At 34.3% G+C, this 19,725-nt stretch overlaps 1 protein-coding gene across 1 annotated transcript; it reads right to left on the reverse strand.

The window, feature by feature from the left end:
* Positions 1-8,907: 8,907 nt before the first annotated feature.
* Positions 8,908-10,854, reverse strand: LOC308264323 (sprouty-related, EVH1 domain-containing protein 1-like; the record flags this gene model as incomplete). Its single annotated transcript, XM_080697504.1, is given in 3 exon segments — positions 8,908-9,273; positions 9,277-9,472; positions 10,085-10,854. Coding segments are annotated over 3 exon segments (1,332 nt in total).
* Positions 10,855-19,725: the final 8,871 nt, after the last annotated feature.

Here is a 19,725-nt window from a genome sequence, read left to right on the forward strand (position 1 = left end):
AGTACATTCTGCTTTTTTCTTTTGGTGGTACTGAGGTTCCTGGAAGTCCTTCTACCTCCGGGCTACACTCCCAGACCTATTTTATACTTTTTATTTGGAAACAGGGTCTCTTAAGGCAGCGAGGCTGGCTTTGAACCAGAGCAATCCTCCTGTCTCCACCTCCCAAGCGCGGGGATTACAAGCTTGCGCCAACAAGCCCAGCTACATTCTGCTTTTATAAGTTTTCATTCTGCACTTGTAAAGTTGTTCTTCAGGTTTTCCTTTGTCATAAAGAAGTTAAAACAGGCAAATATGTTATTGCTTTAACAGCTAAAATCCTTAGTCATGATGATAATGGCTCAGAGTTTGTAGCTAAAAATTACGATCATTGTAGGCCAGTTAGCAGGTAATAATTAATCAGAAAGGTCAAAGAAAATCATGATTAGAAATAACAAACCAGTCACATGAGTATATTCATGTCGCAAGAGGTAAGATAAAATGAAATTAAAGTTAAAACAGATAAAATTAGTTCAAATATCAATTTACCAAAGGCAGATGACTATGGCCAAAAATAATTATGAACAACACAAATTTATACTTAAATCTGGTAATGAGGAGAGCCTTAATGTAAAGTATTAAAAATACCACTTTTCATTAGCTTTAATTTATTACAATTTGTTTTATTTCTTTTATATGCTTCTATTTTTGCATTATAGTCATAATGTAAATAATGTTGACAGTGACATACATGCACATAGCACTTAGTGCCCTCTCATTTCCCATCTTTTTTCTTCTCAATACAGAGTACTGAGGTTGACATTGGCATTTTCACATATGTACACATAGTTGATGAATGAAATTCCATTAATGAACCTCACTCTTTTCCCTCTCTTTCTCTTAGAATGGCTGTCTGGCTTCACTGAAACATTTTCTTCATTTCTGGCATCCTTCTGTTATCTCAATGTCTTCTTAGGTTGCTCATATTAGAAAAGAAACATATTATCCTTCAATTTGTGTCACTTATTATTCTCACTTAACATAAAGTTCTTTAAGTAGTTCTATTTTCTTAAAAATTACATAGTTTTTTTTAATTGCTGAATAGAATTTCATTTTGTAATACATTAATCTGTCAATAGATTCCTGGATTGATTCTATAATTTGGCTATTGTGAATTGTGCTGTTATGAATATGTATATATAATTACTGTAGTTCTCTGATTTCAGCTTCTTTGGCAAGATATTCAAGAGTAGTATAGCTGGATCATATGACTGATCCATTTCCAGTTTTTTAAATTCACTAATCTCCATAGTCACTAAAATAATTTGCAAACCCTACCAACAGTGTAGAGGAGTTTTAATTTTTTAACATCCTTGACATTTATTTTTTGACTTTTTGATTATTGCCATTCTTAATGGTGTTAGATGGAATCTCAGTGTAGTTTTGATTTGCATCAACCTAATTGCTAATAATGTTGAGCTTTTTTCATTTATTTATTGGCCATTTGTATTTCTTCTTTGTGTAGTGTCCACTCAAATACTTTGCCCATTTCTTAATTTGATTTTTTAGTGTAAAGTCTTTTAAGTTCTTTGTATATTCTAGATATTTGACAGTTATGGGATGGATAGCTGGCAAAGATGTTCTCACTTCTTCCCAGACCTAGAAACATCAGTCATAAATTTCAAATGGAGAAATAAAAGTCCCAGAATAGCTAAAGTAATTATCAGCAATTAAGAACCATGCAGGAGGTATCACAATTCTTGGCTTCAAATAATAACTATAAAGCTATAATAATAAAAGCAACATTGTATTGGCACAAAATAGACACATACACCAATGAAACAGAATAGAAGATAAGGAAACAAATCAAAACACTTACAGCCAATTGATTTTTGAAAAAGTTGTCAGACACAGGCATTCAAAAAGATGGTCTTTTCAACAAATGGTGTTGGGAAAACTGGTTATCTAGTTGTAGAAAAAAAACCACTAAATTTTTACCTCTCACCTTCCACAAAAGTCAACTTGAGATAGATCAAAGTCTTTGAGATTTCTGGCACTGCAGCCTCAAAGAAAAAAAGCCAAGGACTTGATGCAAAGTGAATAGATGCACTCATTGGAATTTTAAGTGGTTGGCATTTTGCTCCATGTTCCACAGATATCTGACTGGCCAAATTCCTGGCTAAAACCAGAGGCAGTGGAGGCCAAGTTCATACCATCTTCCAGAGATCCAGAGCAGTGTGAAACAACACTGAAAGTGAACTAGCGGTCTTGTAGAGAGACCACCCAGCGCCACTGCAGAGACTTGTGTAGCAAAATATAAACATGTGGAGTCTGATACTTTGTGGTTTTCTATTGCAAAGGCATGGATTAGCAGACATCCTTCAAGGCCAATTGGGCAAAGAAGCCTGCAGTCTCCAGGGCTTAGCACCCTAGTAGCGCCTCAAGAGACAGCCACAGGGCACCCAGTCCTGGTGACTGGGGAGAAGTCAGACCAACCCAGAACTATCTGTGGAGAACCTAAACCCCAGTGTATACACTGGGTATGGTCCCAGTGGCACCAACCACCTACATAGGCAGGGAGAGACACAGGCTCAGGGTTTATGGAAAGCAAAGAGACCCTCACTTACACTGGATCTGGTCCCAGTGATACCCACTATGTGCATAAACAGAGTGGCAGGTATCATAAACTCAGAGAAAGGCCCTGTGAAAAGCTCAGAGACCCAAGCTTGCAGTGGTAGAAGCACCAGTGGCCTTTGGTGCCTGCACAAACAGAGAGAAACACCATGCCAGAGTCCCATTGAAGGAGACCAAAAAGTGGAGCTGCAAACTGACATCATTGCCAAAGGCAACAAAAATAAAAGACCAAGTGACACTTAAAGGCTACCAAAAAAAGAGTCACTCTAGACTTTCCAAACCAAGTCAGTAAAGCCAGGAGGGCCTCGAGCAACATATTTCAAATGAAAGAAAACAACTTCCAGCCAAGTTTATTCTATCCAGCAAAAATATCTTTCAAAATTGATGAAAATATAAAATTCATCCAGGAAAAACAAAATCTGAAATAATTTATGTCTTCTTAACAAAGACTAGAGAGAATACTCAGAGATTACAACAAAAAATTGATAAACACCAGATCCTGAAAAACAATGATTTCCACTAAACAAACAACTAAGCAAAGAAGAACAACCACTACCTCAAACAGAAGTTAAAATTCAAAATGTTAGTAATTAAAATTTATCTCATAACAATCACACTAAAGTAAATGGCCTCACTTCCACAATAAAAAGACACAAGGTGGCATAATGGATTAATAAAATATAATTTATTTATATTCTGCCTGCAAGAAACACACCTTATAAGTAAAGATACTCACAAACTAAAGGTGAAGAACTGGAGCATGTTAATCTTTACTAATGAAACTTAAAGGCAAGCAGCAATAGCAACTATGATATCAGACAATTTAGACTTCTAGACAAAACTTATCAGAAGAGACAAAAAAAGGACATTTTATTGGCAAAAGGAACAATCCAGCAAGTGGACATAAGCATAGTCAATATTTAAGCCCCAAGTACAGGCACAAACTCATTCATGAAACAAACTCTTTGTAACATTAAGCCTCACATAGATGCTAATACAATAATATTAGGATACTTCAACACTCTTTTCACACCACTAGATTAATCTTTCAGACCAAAGGTCAGTAAGATGCCTCAGACCTAAAGGGCACCATAAACCAAATGGACCTATTAGACATATACAGAATATTTCACCTAAGTAGAGCAGAGTTCACATTTTCTTAAGCTGCTTATGGAATCTTTTCCAAAATATACCACATTCTGGGCCACAAATTAAAAATGAGCAAATTTTAAAAATGTGTAATCCCTGTGTCTTTTCAGACCACAATGAAGTGAAACTGGAAAGTCAACTACAAAAAGACCCAGAGTAACCACATAAACACGTAAAGACTGAACACCACACTGCTAGACAAGAAATGGGTCATAGAAGAAGTAAGGGGCAAAGTTAAGAAATTTCTAGAAACAAATAAGTAGAGACACAACATATCAAAACCTCTGGGACACCTTGAAGGCAATATAAAGAGAAAAATTAAGAGCACCGAGTGCCCACATAAGAACAGAAAAATAACCAAGTAAATAACCTAAGGATATACCTCAAAGCCCTTGAAAACCAGGAACAGTCAGTAGTAGACATAAAATCATTAAAAGCAGAGCAGAAATCAATGAAGTGGAGAATAAAAAATACAGAAAATCAACAAAATTAAAAGTTTATTTCTTGAAAAAATAAGATGGATAAATCACTAGCCATTATAACCAAAAGAAAAAAGAATTACTCAAAATTACCAAAAAAAAGATAAAAAGAAGATATTACCATCAATAGCATGGAAATTCAGAGGATTATCAAAAACTATTTTGAAAAATTATTCTTCAACAAAATGGAAAATATAAAAGAAGTTGACAAATTTCTAGATACATAAAACCTTCCTAAACTGAGTCAAGATGATATAAAAAATTTTAAACTGACCAATAACAATAAAAGTGATTGAAGTAGTGATGAGTTATAAAATTCCCAAGTAAATTTTATAAAATTTTTATGAAGGAGCTAATCCCAATATTTTGTCAACTATTTCTTAAAATGGAAAAAAAATGAGACTTTCCCAAATAAATACTACAAAGCCAACATCACATTAATACCAAAACCAAATAAAGACAGATTAAGAAAAGAAAACTATAGGCCTGTATTTTTTATTAACTTAAACACAGAACTGCTAAACAAAATACTAGCAACAGGCATTCAAAACCACATCAAGAAAATTATACACCTTGACTAAGTAGGGTTCATTTCAGGGATGCAAGGCTGGTTCAACATATGAAAAACAGTTCATATAATTCATCACATAAACCGAATGAAAGACAAAAATCACATGGTCCTTTCAATAGACACTGAAAAAGCATTTGTTAGAATCCAACATCCATTTATGCTAAAAGCACTGCAGAACATTGGTATTAACAAAACATATTTCAACATTATAAAGGCAATATATATATTATATTCACAGCCAACATCATATTAAACAGAAAAAAAACTGAGAACATTTACCTTAAAAAAAGAAATAAGACAAAAATATTCATTATCACTACTTCATTTTAATATAGTACTTGGAATTCTAGCCAGAACAATAAGGATATAAAATCATTCTTAAAAGATTGGAAGCTTTTTGATATGCCAACCATAAATTCACCTGGAAAAAAATCCAGAAAACACATCCAATCACACTATTCCACACACACAAAAATGCATAACTAGGAATAAATGTAACCAAGAAGCTACAAGACTTCCACAAGGAAAATTATAAAACATTGAAAAAAATTAAAGAAGACCTTAAAAGATAAAAATATTTCCCATGCTCTTGGATAGACAGAATAAATATAATCAAAATGGTTCTTTTTCTGAAAGTGATCAATAGATTCAATGCAACACCCACTAAATTACCAAGGTCATTACTCATAGATATAAAAAAATTAGTTTTTAAATTTACTTGAAACAACAAAAAACCAGAATAGCCAAAGTAGTTCTCATCAACAAGAACCATGCGGGAGACATCATGATACCTGACTTCAAACTATACTACAAAGTTAAAGGAATAAAAACAGCATGAAAATGGCACAAAACAAACATATAGACCAATAGAGCAGAAGACTCAAAAACAAATCTTTACACTTATAGTCAATTGAATTTTGAAAAAGGGGCCAAAAGCATACACTAGAAAAATAGTATCCTCTTCAACAAATGACATTTGCAAAGCTAGCTAAACATATGCAGAAGAATGGAAGTAAACTCCACTTTCTCAACCTGAAAAAGAGTCAATTCAAGATGAATCAAAGACTTAGAAGTCAGACCAGCTCCTGGAAGAGGGCATAGATCTAATGCTTCAACACATAGGCATAGGTAAAAATTTTCTCAACAGGTCTCCAAAGACACAATAAATTAAAAGGAGGATCATTATGTGGGATTTCATTAACCTGAAAAGCTTCTTCACAGTAAAAGAAACTATCATGAACCTCAACAGAGAGCCAACAGAATGAAAGAAATTTTTTTCCAACTACTCATTCAATAGAAGACTACTATCTAGAATATACAGAGAACTCAAGAATTTCACTGCTGAGAAAACAAATAACCTAATAAAAAATGGACAAGTGAACTAAATAGACATTTCACCAAAGAAGAAATTAAAATGGCCAATAAATGTATGAAAAAGTTCAACATCATTAGCAATCAGAGAGATGTGAATCAAAACTACCCTGAGGTTGTGCCTAACTTCAATTAGAATGACAATCATTAAAAACACAAACATCAACAAATGCTGGCAAGGGTGAGAAGAAGTAGAAACTAATACATTTTTGGTGGAATTGCAAATTACTGCAACCACTTTAAAAAATAGTATGGAGGATCCTCAGAAGATTGGGAATGAACCTACCATATGACCCAGCAATACCACTTCTGGGTATCTACCCAAAAGAATGAAAACCAAACTGCCAAATTAATGTATATGTATTTATTTGCATAGCTGCACAATTTACTATTACCAAGCTATGAAACAAACCAAGCTGTCCATCAACAAATGAATGAACTACAAAACTATGGGATATGTGCACAATAAAATTTTACTCAGCTATAAAAACAAAATTACATCATCTTCAGGGAAATTGATGAAACTGAAGATAATTATACTAAGTGAGATTAGTCAGTCACAAAAAGTAAAAAATCAGATGCTCTTTCTCATATGAAAAAGCTAGGAAGAAGAATGGTCATAAGAGAAACTCTAGATGAAGAAGGATAAAGCATAGATGAGAAAATAAGGTGAACTGAGGAAAATGGGAGAGAAAAAAGAAAAATTTTCTAATGTACATGAAGTACCTTCACAAACATATCAAATTCAATCAGTAAGGCAAAACTGAGATGTAGGGAGGGGAGAGAGCATGGGGTGGAAACTAAAGAAATGCTAAATGAGTGATGTGTGCATGTGTGCCTCTACCATCCTGTACCCTCTTGAATTGTGTGACTATAATGCACCAATACAAATAATTAAAAATAAAATTAATTGTGGCTTTCTTCCCACACCTTAAAAAAGAAACTTTCCCTAAAGCAAAGAAAGGAGAAATAGAATTTCTATTCATAACTTATTTACTGACAAGATATTCTTTAACTTTCTTTGGCCAGAAACATTTCAATTTAAATATGTAATGTTAGAATATAAAACACATAGAAACAAGAACAAATTTCATGTTTATATGGCTACACACTGAACTAGTATTTGAAAGCCTGAACTTTATTTTATTATAGCAATGAATTTTCAATTAATAATGTCAAAAACAATTCTATAAATTTAAAGAGTGAAATATAGTCTAGTTAATATTCCTTAGATGTACTTCTTAGTATATCCTTGTATTTTCAGTCTGGTGGTTCAAAATATTGTTTCTATAGAAGCAAGAATTAAAAAATATACAGTGCTTAGAATTAAAAAAATATACAGTGAGATTAACTTTTCTCAGAGAGTCAAGGATTGTGTGTGTGTGTGTGTTTTTTTTTAGTTTAAATGGTTTCTTGGAACATATATCATACTATTTTGCTAATTAAACATTCAGTAACACAATGTTCTGCAAAAGAAATAAATTTTTGTGCACACAATATTTCATTCACAATGTTGGGTTAAATACTTTTCTTGGATAGTTAGCATACATTTTAACATAAAATAATTTTAATTTGGCCAGCTTAAGTAAAAATAAAATACAACTGAGAAAAATTATCATTGTTATGTGAACAGTAAGCATTGAGGATTAAGCTAAAAAATTAGTAACACAGCTGAACATGTTGTGGTTTAGCAGGATGATAAATGACGATCACAAGAGGAAACTGTTTTACACTATCCAGTTATGCTTTATGCCTTGTACAACATTTGTAAATGCGGTATAATTTTTTGAAGGAGGAAACTCTGAAAGAAAACAACTTGCTGGTTGAATACCACACACACACACACACACCTAAAAACAAAACCCTCAATTTTTGTTTACTCAATCTTATATAAAAATAAGTGTTACTTCCCATCAGAACATTAGACAATTACATCTGTACTTAAAAAAAAAAGTTGGTCACTCAAGGCTATTAGAATAGTTTAAGGGATTTTAGATTACCAGAATATATAGATATAATTCAATATAAACTGTAGCCAAAGAGAAATGAGGATGAAAATATCAAATCATTCACATGGAATAAAAACATTATTAACTAGATGAGCTAAATACTCAAAATATATGTAATGTGACAGTAAATATATGCATATCTACTTCAAAACTAGGAAGGGCAAGAAAAGTTTAATATGTAATAATTCGTACCTTACATTTAGTTAAATATAAACATTTGTTATTTACACATAAAACTGCTTTCAAAAAAGAACTAATAAATGATTTAGTTGCACTTGTTTTACTTCTTATAATTCCCAAGTGTTAACTTTTCTTAGATTGAAATCAACTGTCCCCTAGTGCACTTTTATTTTTAGTTCATGAACCCAAACCATTAAAAGTCCCATCACCTAATGCATAAGTATACAAAAATGCCAAAAATTAATCCCTTTTAGTGGGATCATATTTTACATTGACTTTTTATAGTCAATAACCAGAAATGATTTCCTTCTGCAAATACTCTACAACCTGTAACAAAACATGCCATGCACTCAAGAGAAAAAGTCAGCCATGGCCGGCATTTGTGAAACACCAAGAACTGACGAGTTCTGCTTCCTCCACGTGCGGCTGGCTCAATGGTACCAGGCAAGATTCCATGTGCTTGCCAAAAGCTTCCACAAAACCCAGTTAGCTAATTCCTGGAAACAAGAGTTGAAGCTCGTTTTGGCACTGGATCACTTCATCCAGCAGCTTTATGTTTCCCACCACAGCACCCACACGCCTCGCCACAGCGATGGCACATTCTCAGAGGGACATAGCAGCACGTGCAGGGTACAATGAAGGACAGAGCCACCAGGGCCAACCATCGCAAGCAGAACTTGTCATCGCCAGTGTCACATGAACAGGGATCAGAAAAATCCCCCTCCGAGTCTGACATACAGTGATACAACATGCTCTCTTCACAGAGCATGCAACTAACTTGATATATGCATCTCTTAATAGGATCTGGAGCATCCTGACATTTTCCCCTGCCATTTTCTTCATGATTAAACCTTTCCTGGCAGTATACACAGCGAGAACGTTCACCATCCTCTTTTCTTCGTTTTTACTTCTTAATTTTTAATGAAGAAGGCTGTGTTTTAAATACCACAGAGTCTTTGAGAGAATTTAACTTAGTCTCATCTCCACAAGAATGCAGATAGTCTGATTTTTTACTGTCTGGTTTAGAAAAGTGAATATTGGAGTCAGTATCATCTCTCTCCAGGTCGTTTTCCCACATGTCAGGATGCCTACAGTCTGCACACCTACGTATTAAAATATCTCGAGGGTTTATTCTGACAATCTCATCCTAGGATGCCTACAGTCTGCACACCTACGTATTAAAATATCTCGAGGGTTTATTCTGACAATCTCATCCTAGGATGCCTACAGTCTGCACACCTACGTATTAAAATATCTCGAGGGTTTATTCTGACAATCTCATCCTAGGATGCCTACAGTCTGCACACCTACGTATTAAAATATCTCGAGGGTTTATTCTGACAATCTCATCCTAGGATGCCTACAGTCTGCACACCTACGTATTAAAATATCTCGAGGGTTTATTCTGACAATCTCATCCTAGGATGCCTACAGTCTGCACACCTACGTATTAAAATATCTCGAGGGTTTATTCTGACAATCTCATCCTAGGATGCCTACAGTCTGCACACCTACGTATTAAAATATCTCGAGGGTTTATTCTGACAATCTCATCCTAGGATGCCTACAGTCTGCACACCTACGTATTAAAATATCTCGAGGGTTTATTCTGACAATCTCATCCTAGGATGCCTACAGTCTGCACACCTACGTATTAAAATATCTCGAGGGTTTATTCTGACAATCTCATCCTAGGATGCCTACAGTCTGCACACCTACGTATTAAAATATCTCGAGGGTTTATTCTGACAATCTCATCCTCACCTTGAAAGCTGACATGTCTGATACATTTCAAAGGGACCCTATTTTGGGAGTTTAGGCTTCCACATTCCTTGGATATCTGCCGCTGTAGATATTCCATACTTCTGCCCTGAACGCCTAGGCCTGGCTGAGCAAAGGTTAACTGACTGGCTTGGCTTTGCAAGTAGACTCTTCTGGCATTCAGATCTTCAAAGGGAGATGGCCTCATAGCTGAGCTTCTATAAGGGTCACTGGTAACAACTGTCTCTTGATGGAAAAGGTGATCTTTCACTAAAGAACTGGAAGTATCCTCTTCATTTGCTTGTGAATCATCTTCTCCTTCAGCTTCTTTTTTAGATGTAGGGCATCTTTGAGAAATATCCTCCATAGCTCTTCGAATGCCTCTGTCGAAAGCCCTAGCATCAGCAGGACTTTGAAATGTAAGGCCAGACTTTTTGTCATCGATCTTCCAGTGGTGAAACGTTGGTGTGACCTTATTATAAATGAGGTTCTTTTTAAGCATGCATTCCAAAACCACCATTTTGTCCCTGAGTCGCTCTCCACGGATAAGAAAGTCAGCACAGCCATTCTCTTCCTGATGAGGGACTTTGAAGACAGAGACACTGGTTAGTCCACTCCCTCCAAGTGGTAACCACCCACCACTTGAGTCATCTCGGATCATCACCACAGCTCGCACGTGTGCATAACTATTATCGTGGTCAGAAGGCGCCGTCTCCTCGCTCATCTTTCCCTCCCGCGGATGGGCTCTGGCGCTGGCGGAGCGAAGGCCGGCGGGGCGGCCTCACCAAGGTGGGGGGCTCAGCCGCAGCGGCACCCCCGGCCCAGGAACCCGGGCCGCCCCCGGAGGGGGGTTTGTGTGGTTTTTTTTTTTCATATGTGGTGGCTGGACAAAAAATAGAAAATAACAGTTAAGATAAACTAGGAGTAATCCTAATAGAACAGTGGAAAGAAATTAAGAGATAGAGATAAGAAGAGGAAAAATAAAAGTTCGATTAAAGAAAATCAGTTTGAATAATGCTCTGCAAATATATAAATATATTATTTCAATCTCACTAACATAAAAGAAAAAGAAGGAGGGGAAAGGGTAAGATTGGGAAGAAAATACAAGTGCTTTGTGCATGTATGTTTGTGTCATTTTGAATGTCATGTTGTATAATTATAATATTATAAAAAGCATATAAAAAGTATATTACATAATTTTCTGCATTTTACAAACCACAATAGAATGCAACTAGAAATCGCCTATATAAGAAAACCCAGAGAAACCACATAAACACATTGAAATGGGACACCACACTTCTGAATGAGAAATGAGTCATAGAAGAAATAAAGAAATTAATAAATTTCTAGAAATAAATTAGAATACACATATGAAAATAACATATGAAAATAACATATTAAAATAACATATGAAAATCTCGGGATACCTTGAAGACAATAGTGGGAGAAAAATTTATAAAAGAAAAACAAAATTACCAAATAAACAATAAAATAACACACCTCCACCAGGCGTGGTGGCGCCAGCTTGTAATCCCTGCGCTTGGGAGGCTGAGACAGGAGGATCACACGGGTTCAAAGTCAGCCTCAGCTACTCAGTGAGGCTTCCAGCAACTTAGTGAGACCCTGTTTCCAATAAAATATAAAAAAAGATCTGGGAGTATAGCCTGGAGGTAGAAAGCCTTTGGGTTCCACCCCCAGTACCACACACACACACACACACACACACACACACACACACCTCAAATTTTTTGATAAACAGAAACAATCTAACCCCCAAACCTATAGAATACAGGAAATTGTAAAAATCAGAGTAGAAATAAATGAAGTAGAGTTAAAAAATACATTTTCATATTTACAGCAATTTGATTTTTCAGAAACGTGCCAGAAACACACATTGGGAAAAGCCTCTTCAACAGATGGTGTTGGTAAAACTCATTAACCGTATGGAGAAAAATAAAAATAAATCCACTTTCTCACCCTGCACAAGAGTCAATTTAAGATAGATCAAATATTTAAAAATTAGATCACAGACCTCAAAGCTACTTGAAGAGGGCATATGTTCAATACAGTAACACATATGCACAGGTAAAAACATTTTCAATGAGACCCTGAAGGTCCAAAAGATTAGATCAGTGTATGGGATTGCATTAAACTAAAGTGCTTATGTACAGAAAAAAAAAATTTTCAAAAACTCCAAAAGAGAGCCAACAGAATGAGCAAAGATTTTTGCCAGCCACTCCTCCCATGGTGGACTAATATCTAGAATATACAGAGAATTCAAGAACTACATTACTGAGAAAACAAAGAATGCAACCAAAAATGGGTAAGTGAAATAAACACTTTACAGAAGAAGAAATGCAAATGGCCAGTAAATGTATAAAGAAAAGTTCAACATCATTAGCAATCAGTGAGATGCAAATCAAAACTACCCTGAGATTGCACCTAACTCCAATTAAAATGAAAATCATTAAAAATACAAACAACAGCCGGGCATGGTGGTGCACACTTGTAATCCCAGCATTTGGGAGGCTGAGACCCGGAGGATGGCGGTTCCCGGACAGCCTCGGCTACTTAGTAAGGCCCTCTGCAACTCAGTGAGACCCGGTTTCAAAATAAAGAATAAAAAATAGGGCAGGGAGTATATCTCGGAGGTCGCATGTCCCTAGGTTCCATCCCCAGACCCGCAAAAAAAAAAAAAAAAAAATAATTAAAATTTAAAAAATTAAAATGCAAACAACAACAAATGCTGGTCAGGGTGTGGAAAAGTGATAACTCTAATACATTGCTGGTGAGATTGCAAATTAGTGCAACCACTTTGAAAAACTTTAGGAAAGATCTTCAGAAGAAAGAGAATGAACCTGCCTTATAAACAAGCAATACAACTTCTGTGTTATTAACCAAAAGGATGGAAACCATCTACCAAACAAATGCATGAATATTTATGTCTATAGCTGCATAATTCACAGTTGCCAAATTATAGAACCATCCAAAATGTCCATCAACAAAATAACTGATTACAAAACTATGCAATATGTAAACAATGAAATTTTACTCAGTCATAAAAAGAACAAACATGTCATTTTTCAGTAAAATGGATGAAACTGCAAACAGTAAGTGAGATTTGTCAATCACAAATAGTGAAATGTCAAATCTCCCCAGTATGCAGAAGCTAGGGAGGGAATGAGACATAGAAGGGACTCTAGACAAAAAAGAAATAAAGAAGATGATCTAACTGGAGAAGATGAGAGGATGAAAAAAGGAAATACCCTAATGTGCATCATATACATTCACAGTGTATCAAAGTCATTCAATAGGCTGAACAAGAGAAGGAGGGAGGGGGAGAAAATGGGGTTGGAAATGGGGAAGGGCTAAATGAGTGATGTGTGCATGTATGCCCCCACCCACCATTCTGTACCTCACAAATATGTAGAGTTATAGTGCACCAACAAATTAAAAATATGGGTACTACTTAGAAAGTAAGGTGCCATTGTTACTGTTTCTTCATATATAAGACAAGGTTAAATCATTCCCCAAAGATACAGGCCATAAACATAGATATAAGGTCTTTCTAAAAAAAATTATTTTATTTGAAGTAGTGTAGAAAGTTCAATCCTAAGAGTGCTCTACAACCATAGATTTTTTTTTATATAATCACAAAGAATCTGGTAGTTTCAAGAGAGGTATATGCTAGACTAGAGAAGTTAATTTATCAAAGAAATTAGATAAGAATGAGCTACCTTTGGTCAAAACAGTTCTCACATATTGATCTACAAAACTATCATAAAAATTTCATAAATATTATTGGATAAGGCTGTAGAACAATTTATATTTCCAGAATGTAATCAAAAGTAATAGAGCCATCAACTAAAAATTTCTGAAGGCCAACAGATTACCAGATCAGGAAAAGTGGCAATCAAAAATTGTCCTACAAGAGCCATCATCGTGCTTATGTGAGCCTGCAAAGGCCACACCCCTAATAAAGCACTTCAAAAATGTAGCACTGCCAGAAGAAATAGCTTCATCTAAAATAGTTCACCTCATCAAGAAAGCAAACAACACAATTCATAGGAAATTTAACATCCAGTATTTTTATATTTCATCATCAAAAATGTACAGTTTTGGGCTGGAATATAACTAAATTTTGGTACAAAACAATATAAAAATTTTTTTTGTGGGTCTAGGGATGGAACCTAGGGTCATTTGACCTCCGAGCCACACCCCCTGCCCTATTTTTTATTCTTTATTTTGAAATAGGCTCTCACTGAGTTGCAGAGGGCCTCACTAAGTAGCTGAGGCTGTCCACAAACCGCGATCCTCTGGTCTCAGCCTCCCAAATGCTAGGATTACAAGCATGCGCCACCATGCCCAGCTAATAAGCATTTAAACTAACACTTTTTTAAAAAACATTTTGAAAAAGTGCTGTGAAAACTAGATACCCATCTAGAGAAATTTGATGCTAGATATTTATTTCTTTCCCTGTTCAAAAAATAACTCAAAATGAAGCAAAGGCCCAAGTATAAGATCTGAAATTTTAAAACTGGCAGAAAAAAACAAAAGGTAAACACTGCATGACATGAGCACAGCCTACAACATTTTTAATAGGACTCCAATAGCTTAGGAAATAATTGACAGAATCAAATGGGAATGCTTCAAATTAACATGCTTCTTCACAGCAAAGGAAATAACAAACACAGAGAAGAGACAGCCAACAAAACGAGAGAAAATCTGTTCAAAATACATAGAAACTTGAAAATCAACACACACACACACACACACACACACACACACACACACACACGCATGCACTCAAACAACTCAAGCAATACAATTAATAAAAGAGTAAGTGACCTGAACAGATATTTCTCAAAAGAAATACATGTGTCCAATAATTGTATGAAAATGCACATCTTTAAGCCATCAAAAACGCAATTCAAAATCACACAAATATTCTGTCTCACCTCAGTCAGAAGGTCATAATCATAAATAAAAATCATAATAAATGCTGACAAGAATGGTGGAAAAATGAAACATTTATGTGGGAATGTAAATTAGTATACCACCTATGAAGAGTATGGATGTTCTTCTAAAAAGTGAAAATAGAGCTAACATGTGATCCAGATATATAAATCATTTGATTATAGCTTAAGGAATTAAAGTCAAAATATTATAAAGATTAATATATATTCATGTTTACTGCACCATAGTGTTGGATATGCATAATAACAAAGCAGACAGTTTATGCCCCTACATGCCTCATATATTATTGGAAAGATAAATTGTAAATAGTAAAAACAACAATGTGAAAAGTCTAAAATGAAGAAAGACCATCACAGCTCTAAAGGAATGTTTATTGAGGATAGAAGAAACCTTAAGGATCATTAAGTGAAAACTGAAGGATGTGTAGAAATAGGTAGGAATTGCTGAGAAAAGCACAAAAAGCATTTTAACATGCTACAGTTCAAATTTTACTTTTGTGTCTTTGAACAAAAAATGGATTAGTTTTTCTTATTAGAGGGATTTTTAATGCATTACACCTTAATGCATTGCACTGAGCCTATATGACATATCTGTAAAGCTTCCTTGGAGAACATGGGTGTCAACAACAAAATGTCACATAAAAAATGTACACTACATATATAATGGACATAGTAATTTCTACCATTTTTATCTAAAATTGGTATTAGTTTATAATTTCAAAATGATTCTGTCAGCACAAAGGAGGTTATTTCTTATGAAAAAAACCATAAAACAAAGTATCTTGTCATATTATTTTTCTGTAGAATTAAAAAAATACATGCAATAGGATTACAAATTCCTGAACATATGTCATATACGATATGCTTGTAGTTATATAAATAAAATACAAAGTAGAATGAAAGTGTATAAATTTTAAACTGGGATATGTCTGGGGGAAGATGGTGAATATTAATTTGTGTTTATATGTCTTACACTTAAATGCATTTTCTCAAATTGAGTTTATACTATTGTCATAAGGATATCACAGAATGAAAACAACAAATATGTGCTTATAATCAATCTATAAACAGAGGTTATATTTTAATCTGCCTCTATAGAGAACTATCATCTACAATGTAAATAAGCATACCTTTGGAACACAAGCCAGTGATACAAAAGAGTGAACATAAATTAATTAATTATTTATTTATTTATTTTGTGGGTCTGGGGATGGAATCCAGGGGCATTCAACCTCCGAGCTACACCCCCTACCTATTTTAAATTCTTTATTTTGACACTGGGTTGCACTGAGTTGCAAAAGGCCTCACTAAGTAGCTGAGGCTGTCCATGAACTGCGATCCTTGGGGTTTCAGCCTCCTGAATGCTAGAATTACAAGAGTGTGCTACCACACCCAGCCGTAAATTACTTTAAATGATCCTATAGTTTATTGAAATTATCCAAAGAACCTGTTGAACCAGTTAAATCACAGAAATCATGAGGTGATCATCAAACAGAAGCTAATGTCATTAAATTAAAATCATGCTTTTAAAGTATGCTCTGGACAATATATATTCCACATGGTCAATGTTTGCAATTTTTATCTCTTTTACAAAAGGCTTAAATACAAACTTTTCACCAACTATTAACATTAAAACATATATATTTTATGTTTATAAGTTTGGGTCATTGTTTCACAGTGAGAAAAAACAGGTAGTGAATATGAAACACAATTGTTAGAAAGATATGTATATGGTTTTGACAAAGGTTCAATGAAATCTTGCTTCTTGACATCTCCCTAATTTGGGGAGGGTAGAAGTGTATAGTTTTGATCTTGACTATCCATCAAAAGCCCAAGGAATTGCACAATGTACCTTGATGAAACATGTGAGTCATAGAAATCATATGGTGATCACAAATCAAAAGATATTGCCATCAAGTTAACAATCATACTTTTGAAGAATACTCTGGACAATATATAAGTAGCATGGTTGATGTTTGGATAATTTTATTTCTTTAATTATTTTTATATATTATACTATTCCTCCACTCACTTTTCTTTATACTGCTTATAATTTGAAAAATAAAGTATAACAACCAAACTAAACTGATTCTCCAGATAAGCTATGTGGGATACCTGTCTTAGTAAAACTATAATGATAACTACTTGTCAGTTATACTTCTATGAATTAGCTGCTTTCATGAATGTACAATAAGTAGGATTATAAGTAAAAGGACTTTGTAAAATGTTTTCTCAGAGTATTTCCAAATTACTACTATTAAAGAAAAAACATTCACAATTTTTAAAGATACCAAGGTAAACTTTAAGTCATCACAATATTTGTCTGCACCACTATAACTGTTTTCAGTAGTGCAGTATTATTGTTTAAATATGGCTTTTCTTAATCCAAATTTCTGTTGAGGTTTGGAGCCCATATAACATGATGTTGGGGCCTTTAAGGATGATTAAATTAAAAAATGATTAATATGTGTCTTGTGGAAGTATGTTAGATATGGTAAAACTGGAATCATTACTACAATAGAACACAGTTATAAAGTAAGAAAACCCCAAATGTCCAGCCTCTTTTTCACATGGCCTTCTCTCATTCTATCATGGATGATGTAGTAAGAAAACTCTCATCAGATGTCAGGAGCATGCAATTTGAACTTTTCAGCTACCAGAATCATAAGAAAAAAAAAAACAAAAACAAACTTATTTGACCTATAACATACCCTGCCTTTGGTATTGCTGTATTTTGGTAGAGCAGCATTAGGTAAAATAAAACATAAAAAAAATTGTGATTAACTCAATATACAATAAGATACAATTCTTTGAACATACTAGGAAATATTTCTTGTTAAATTTTAAATTGGTGAATTGTGTGCCATGTGTATTTTATATCATCAAAGCTTTAAAATACCCTTGAATTATGACATCTAAGCAAAACTGATCTAATCTTATTAGTATTTTATCTCTAGCTCTATGTAAAAGAGATGAAAGCCAAAAGAATATTTTTTATTGGTGCATTGTGGTTTTACATCTTAATGGGACAAAAGATGGTGGAGACATACATGCACACATCACCCAATTAGCCCTTACCCCTTTACCACCCCCTTTGCTGCACTGTTTCTTATATTATTATTGTTGCATTATGCTCTTATATCAAAATGCAGTTTATAGCGCTCTTGACATACATGCACACAGCACTCAGTGAGTTTTTCTGTAGCTGCCTCCTGACTCTTTTGTTCACCATACAAGATAATAAGATTGGCACTTATATTCTCACATATGTACATAAATGCAGTGGAAGTGTTTCCTTCATTAGTTCTCTCTCTCCAAATACCACCCTTTACAAGACCACCTCAGTCATTCTACTGGAGTTACTCCTCCATTACCTAAATTCTTCTTATATGCCAATTATTGCCTAACTTATGCATAAAGAAAACACAGGACCTTTCACTTTCTATAATTGGCTAATCTTAATATACTACTCTCCAGCTCCATCCATTTTTTCAATCATTCCTTGATTATTTATATCCTTCCTATATCCCAATTACTCCCTATTTTTCTTATGTGAGAAAAAAATATATGGCCCTGCACTTTTTGTGATTGGCTAATCTCACTTAACACAATGTTTCAAGGTTTATCTATTTTTTGCAAATAATATATTTTTCCTGAATCTTGAATAGAATTCTATTGTGTGCATATGTTATCATTTTATAATCCATTCATCTGCTGATGAGCATCTAGGTTTTTTCTATAATTTGGCTGTAGTGAATTATGCTCCTATAAGTATTGGTGTGCATTAATTATTATGATATTATGATTTCAATCTCTTTGGAAATATATCGAGAACTAGTAAAGCTGGATTATATGGTGGATTCATCCCTAATTATTTGAGGAATTTCCACACTGATCTCCATAGTGACTGCACTAATTTGCAATCCTCACCAACATTTATTGTTGTTTGACTTTTGCTGATTGCCATTCTAATTGGGGGTAGATAGAATCATGGTGTAGTTTTAATTTGCACCTTATTGATCGCTAACTATATTGAACAGATTTTCATATACTTATTGGTCATTTGGGTTTCTTCTTTTGTGAAATGTCTATTTAGTTCAATTGCCTAGTTCTTCATTGGATTATTAATTTTTAGTGTTGAATTTTTAAGCATTTTTTATATTCTAGATATTAGTCTTAAACTCAAGATAAATCAAAGACCTAAAAGTTAGACCAGAGACTTTGAAATTACTTAAGGAGGGGATAGGTCCAATGCTCCAACATATAAGCACAGGTAAAACTTCCTTAATAAGATTCTTAGTTTCTGTTCATTAAAGGAAGCCATAATAATATTGCACTGTTCTTAATACTGATTCGCACTACAATTCATAAGGGGGTCATTAGTGTTAGTTGGATCTAGCACTTACAAAAATAAAAGATATGTTAAACATTTATAACTTTGAGGTCATTTGCTTTGTGTTTATTTTCCTGGCATTTGTATGGTCACACTGTCCATAGTTTGTTTGTACTCTGAAGCACAGAAGTTATATGTTAACTTTTTGATTGATTTATACTGATATATAAACATGAGATTGTAGAAAGGAACAGCAAGTATCAAAGAAGAATTACAGTGCATCAAG

This window comes from Muscardinus avellanarius (assembly GCF_963383645.1).
Source record: "Muscardinus avellanarius genome assembly, chromosome: 6".
In the NCBI taxonomy this organism is placed as follows: Eukaryota; Metazoa; Chordata; class Mammalia; order Rodentia; family Gliridae; genus Muscardinus; species Muscardinus avellanarius.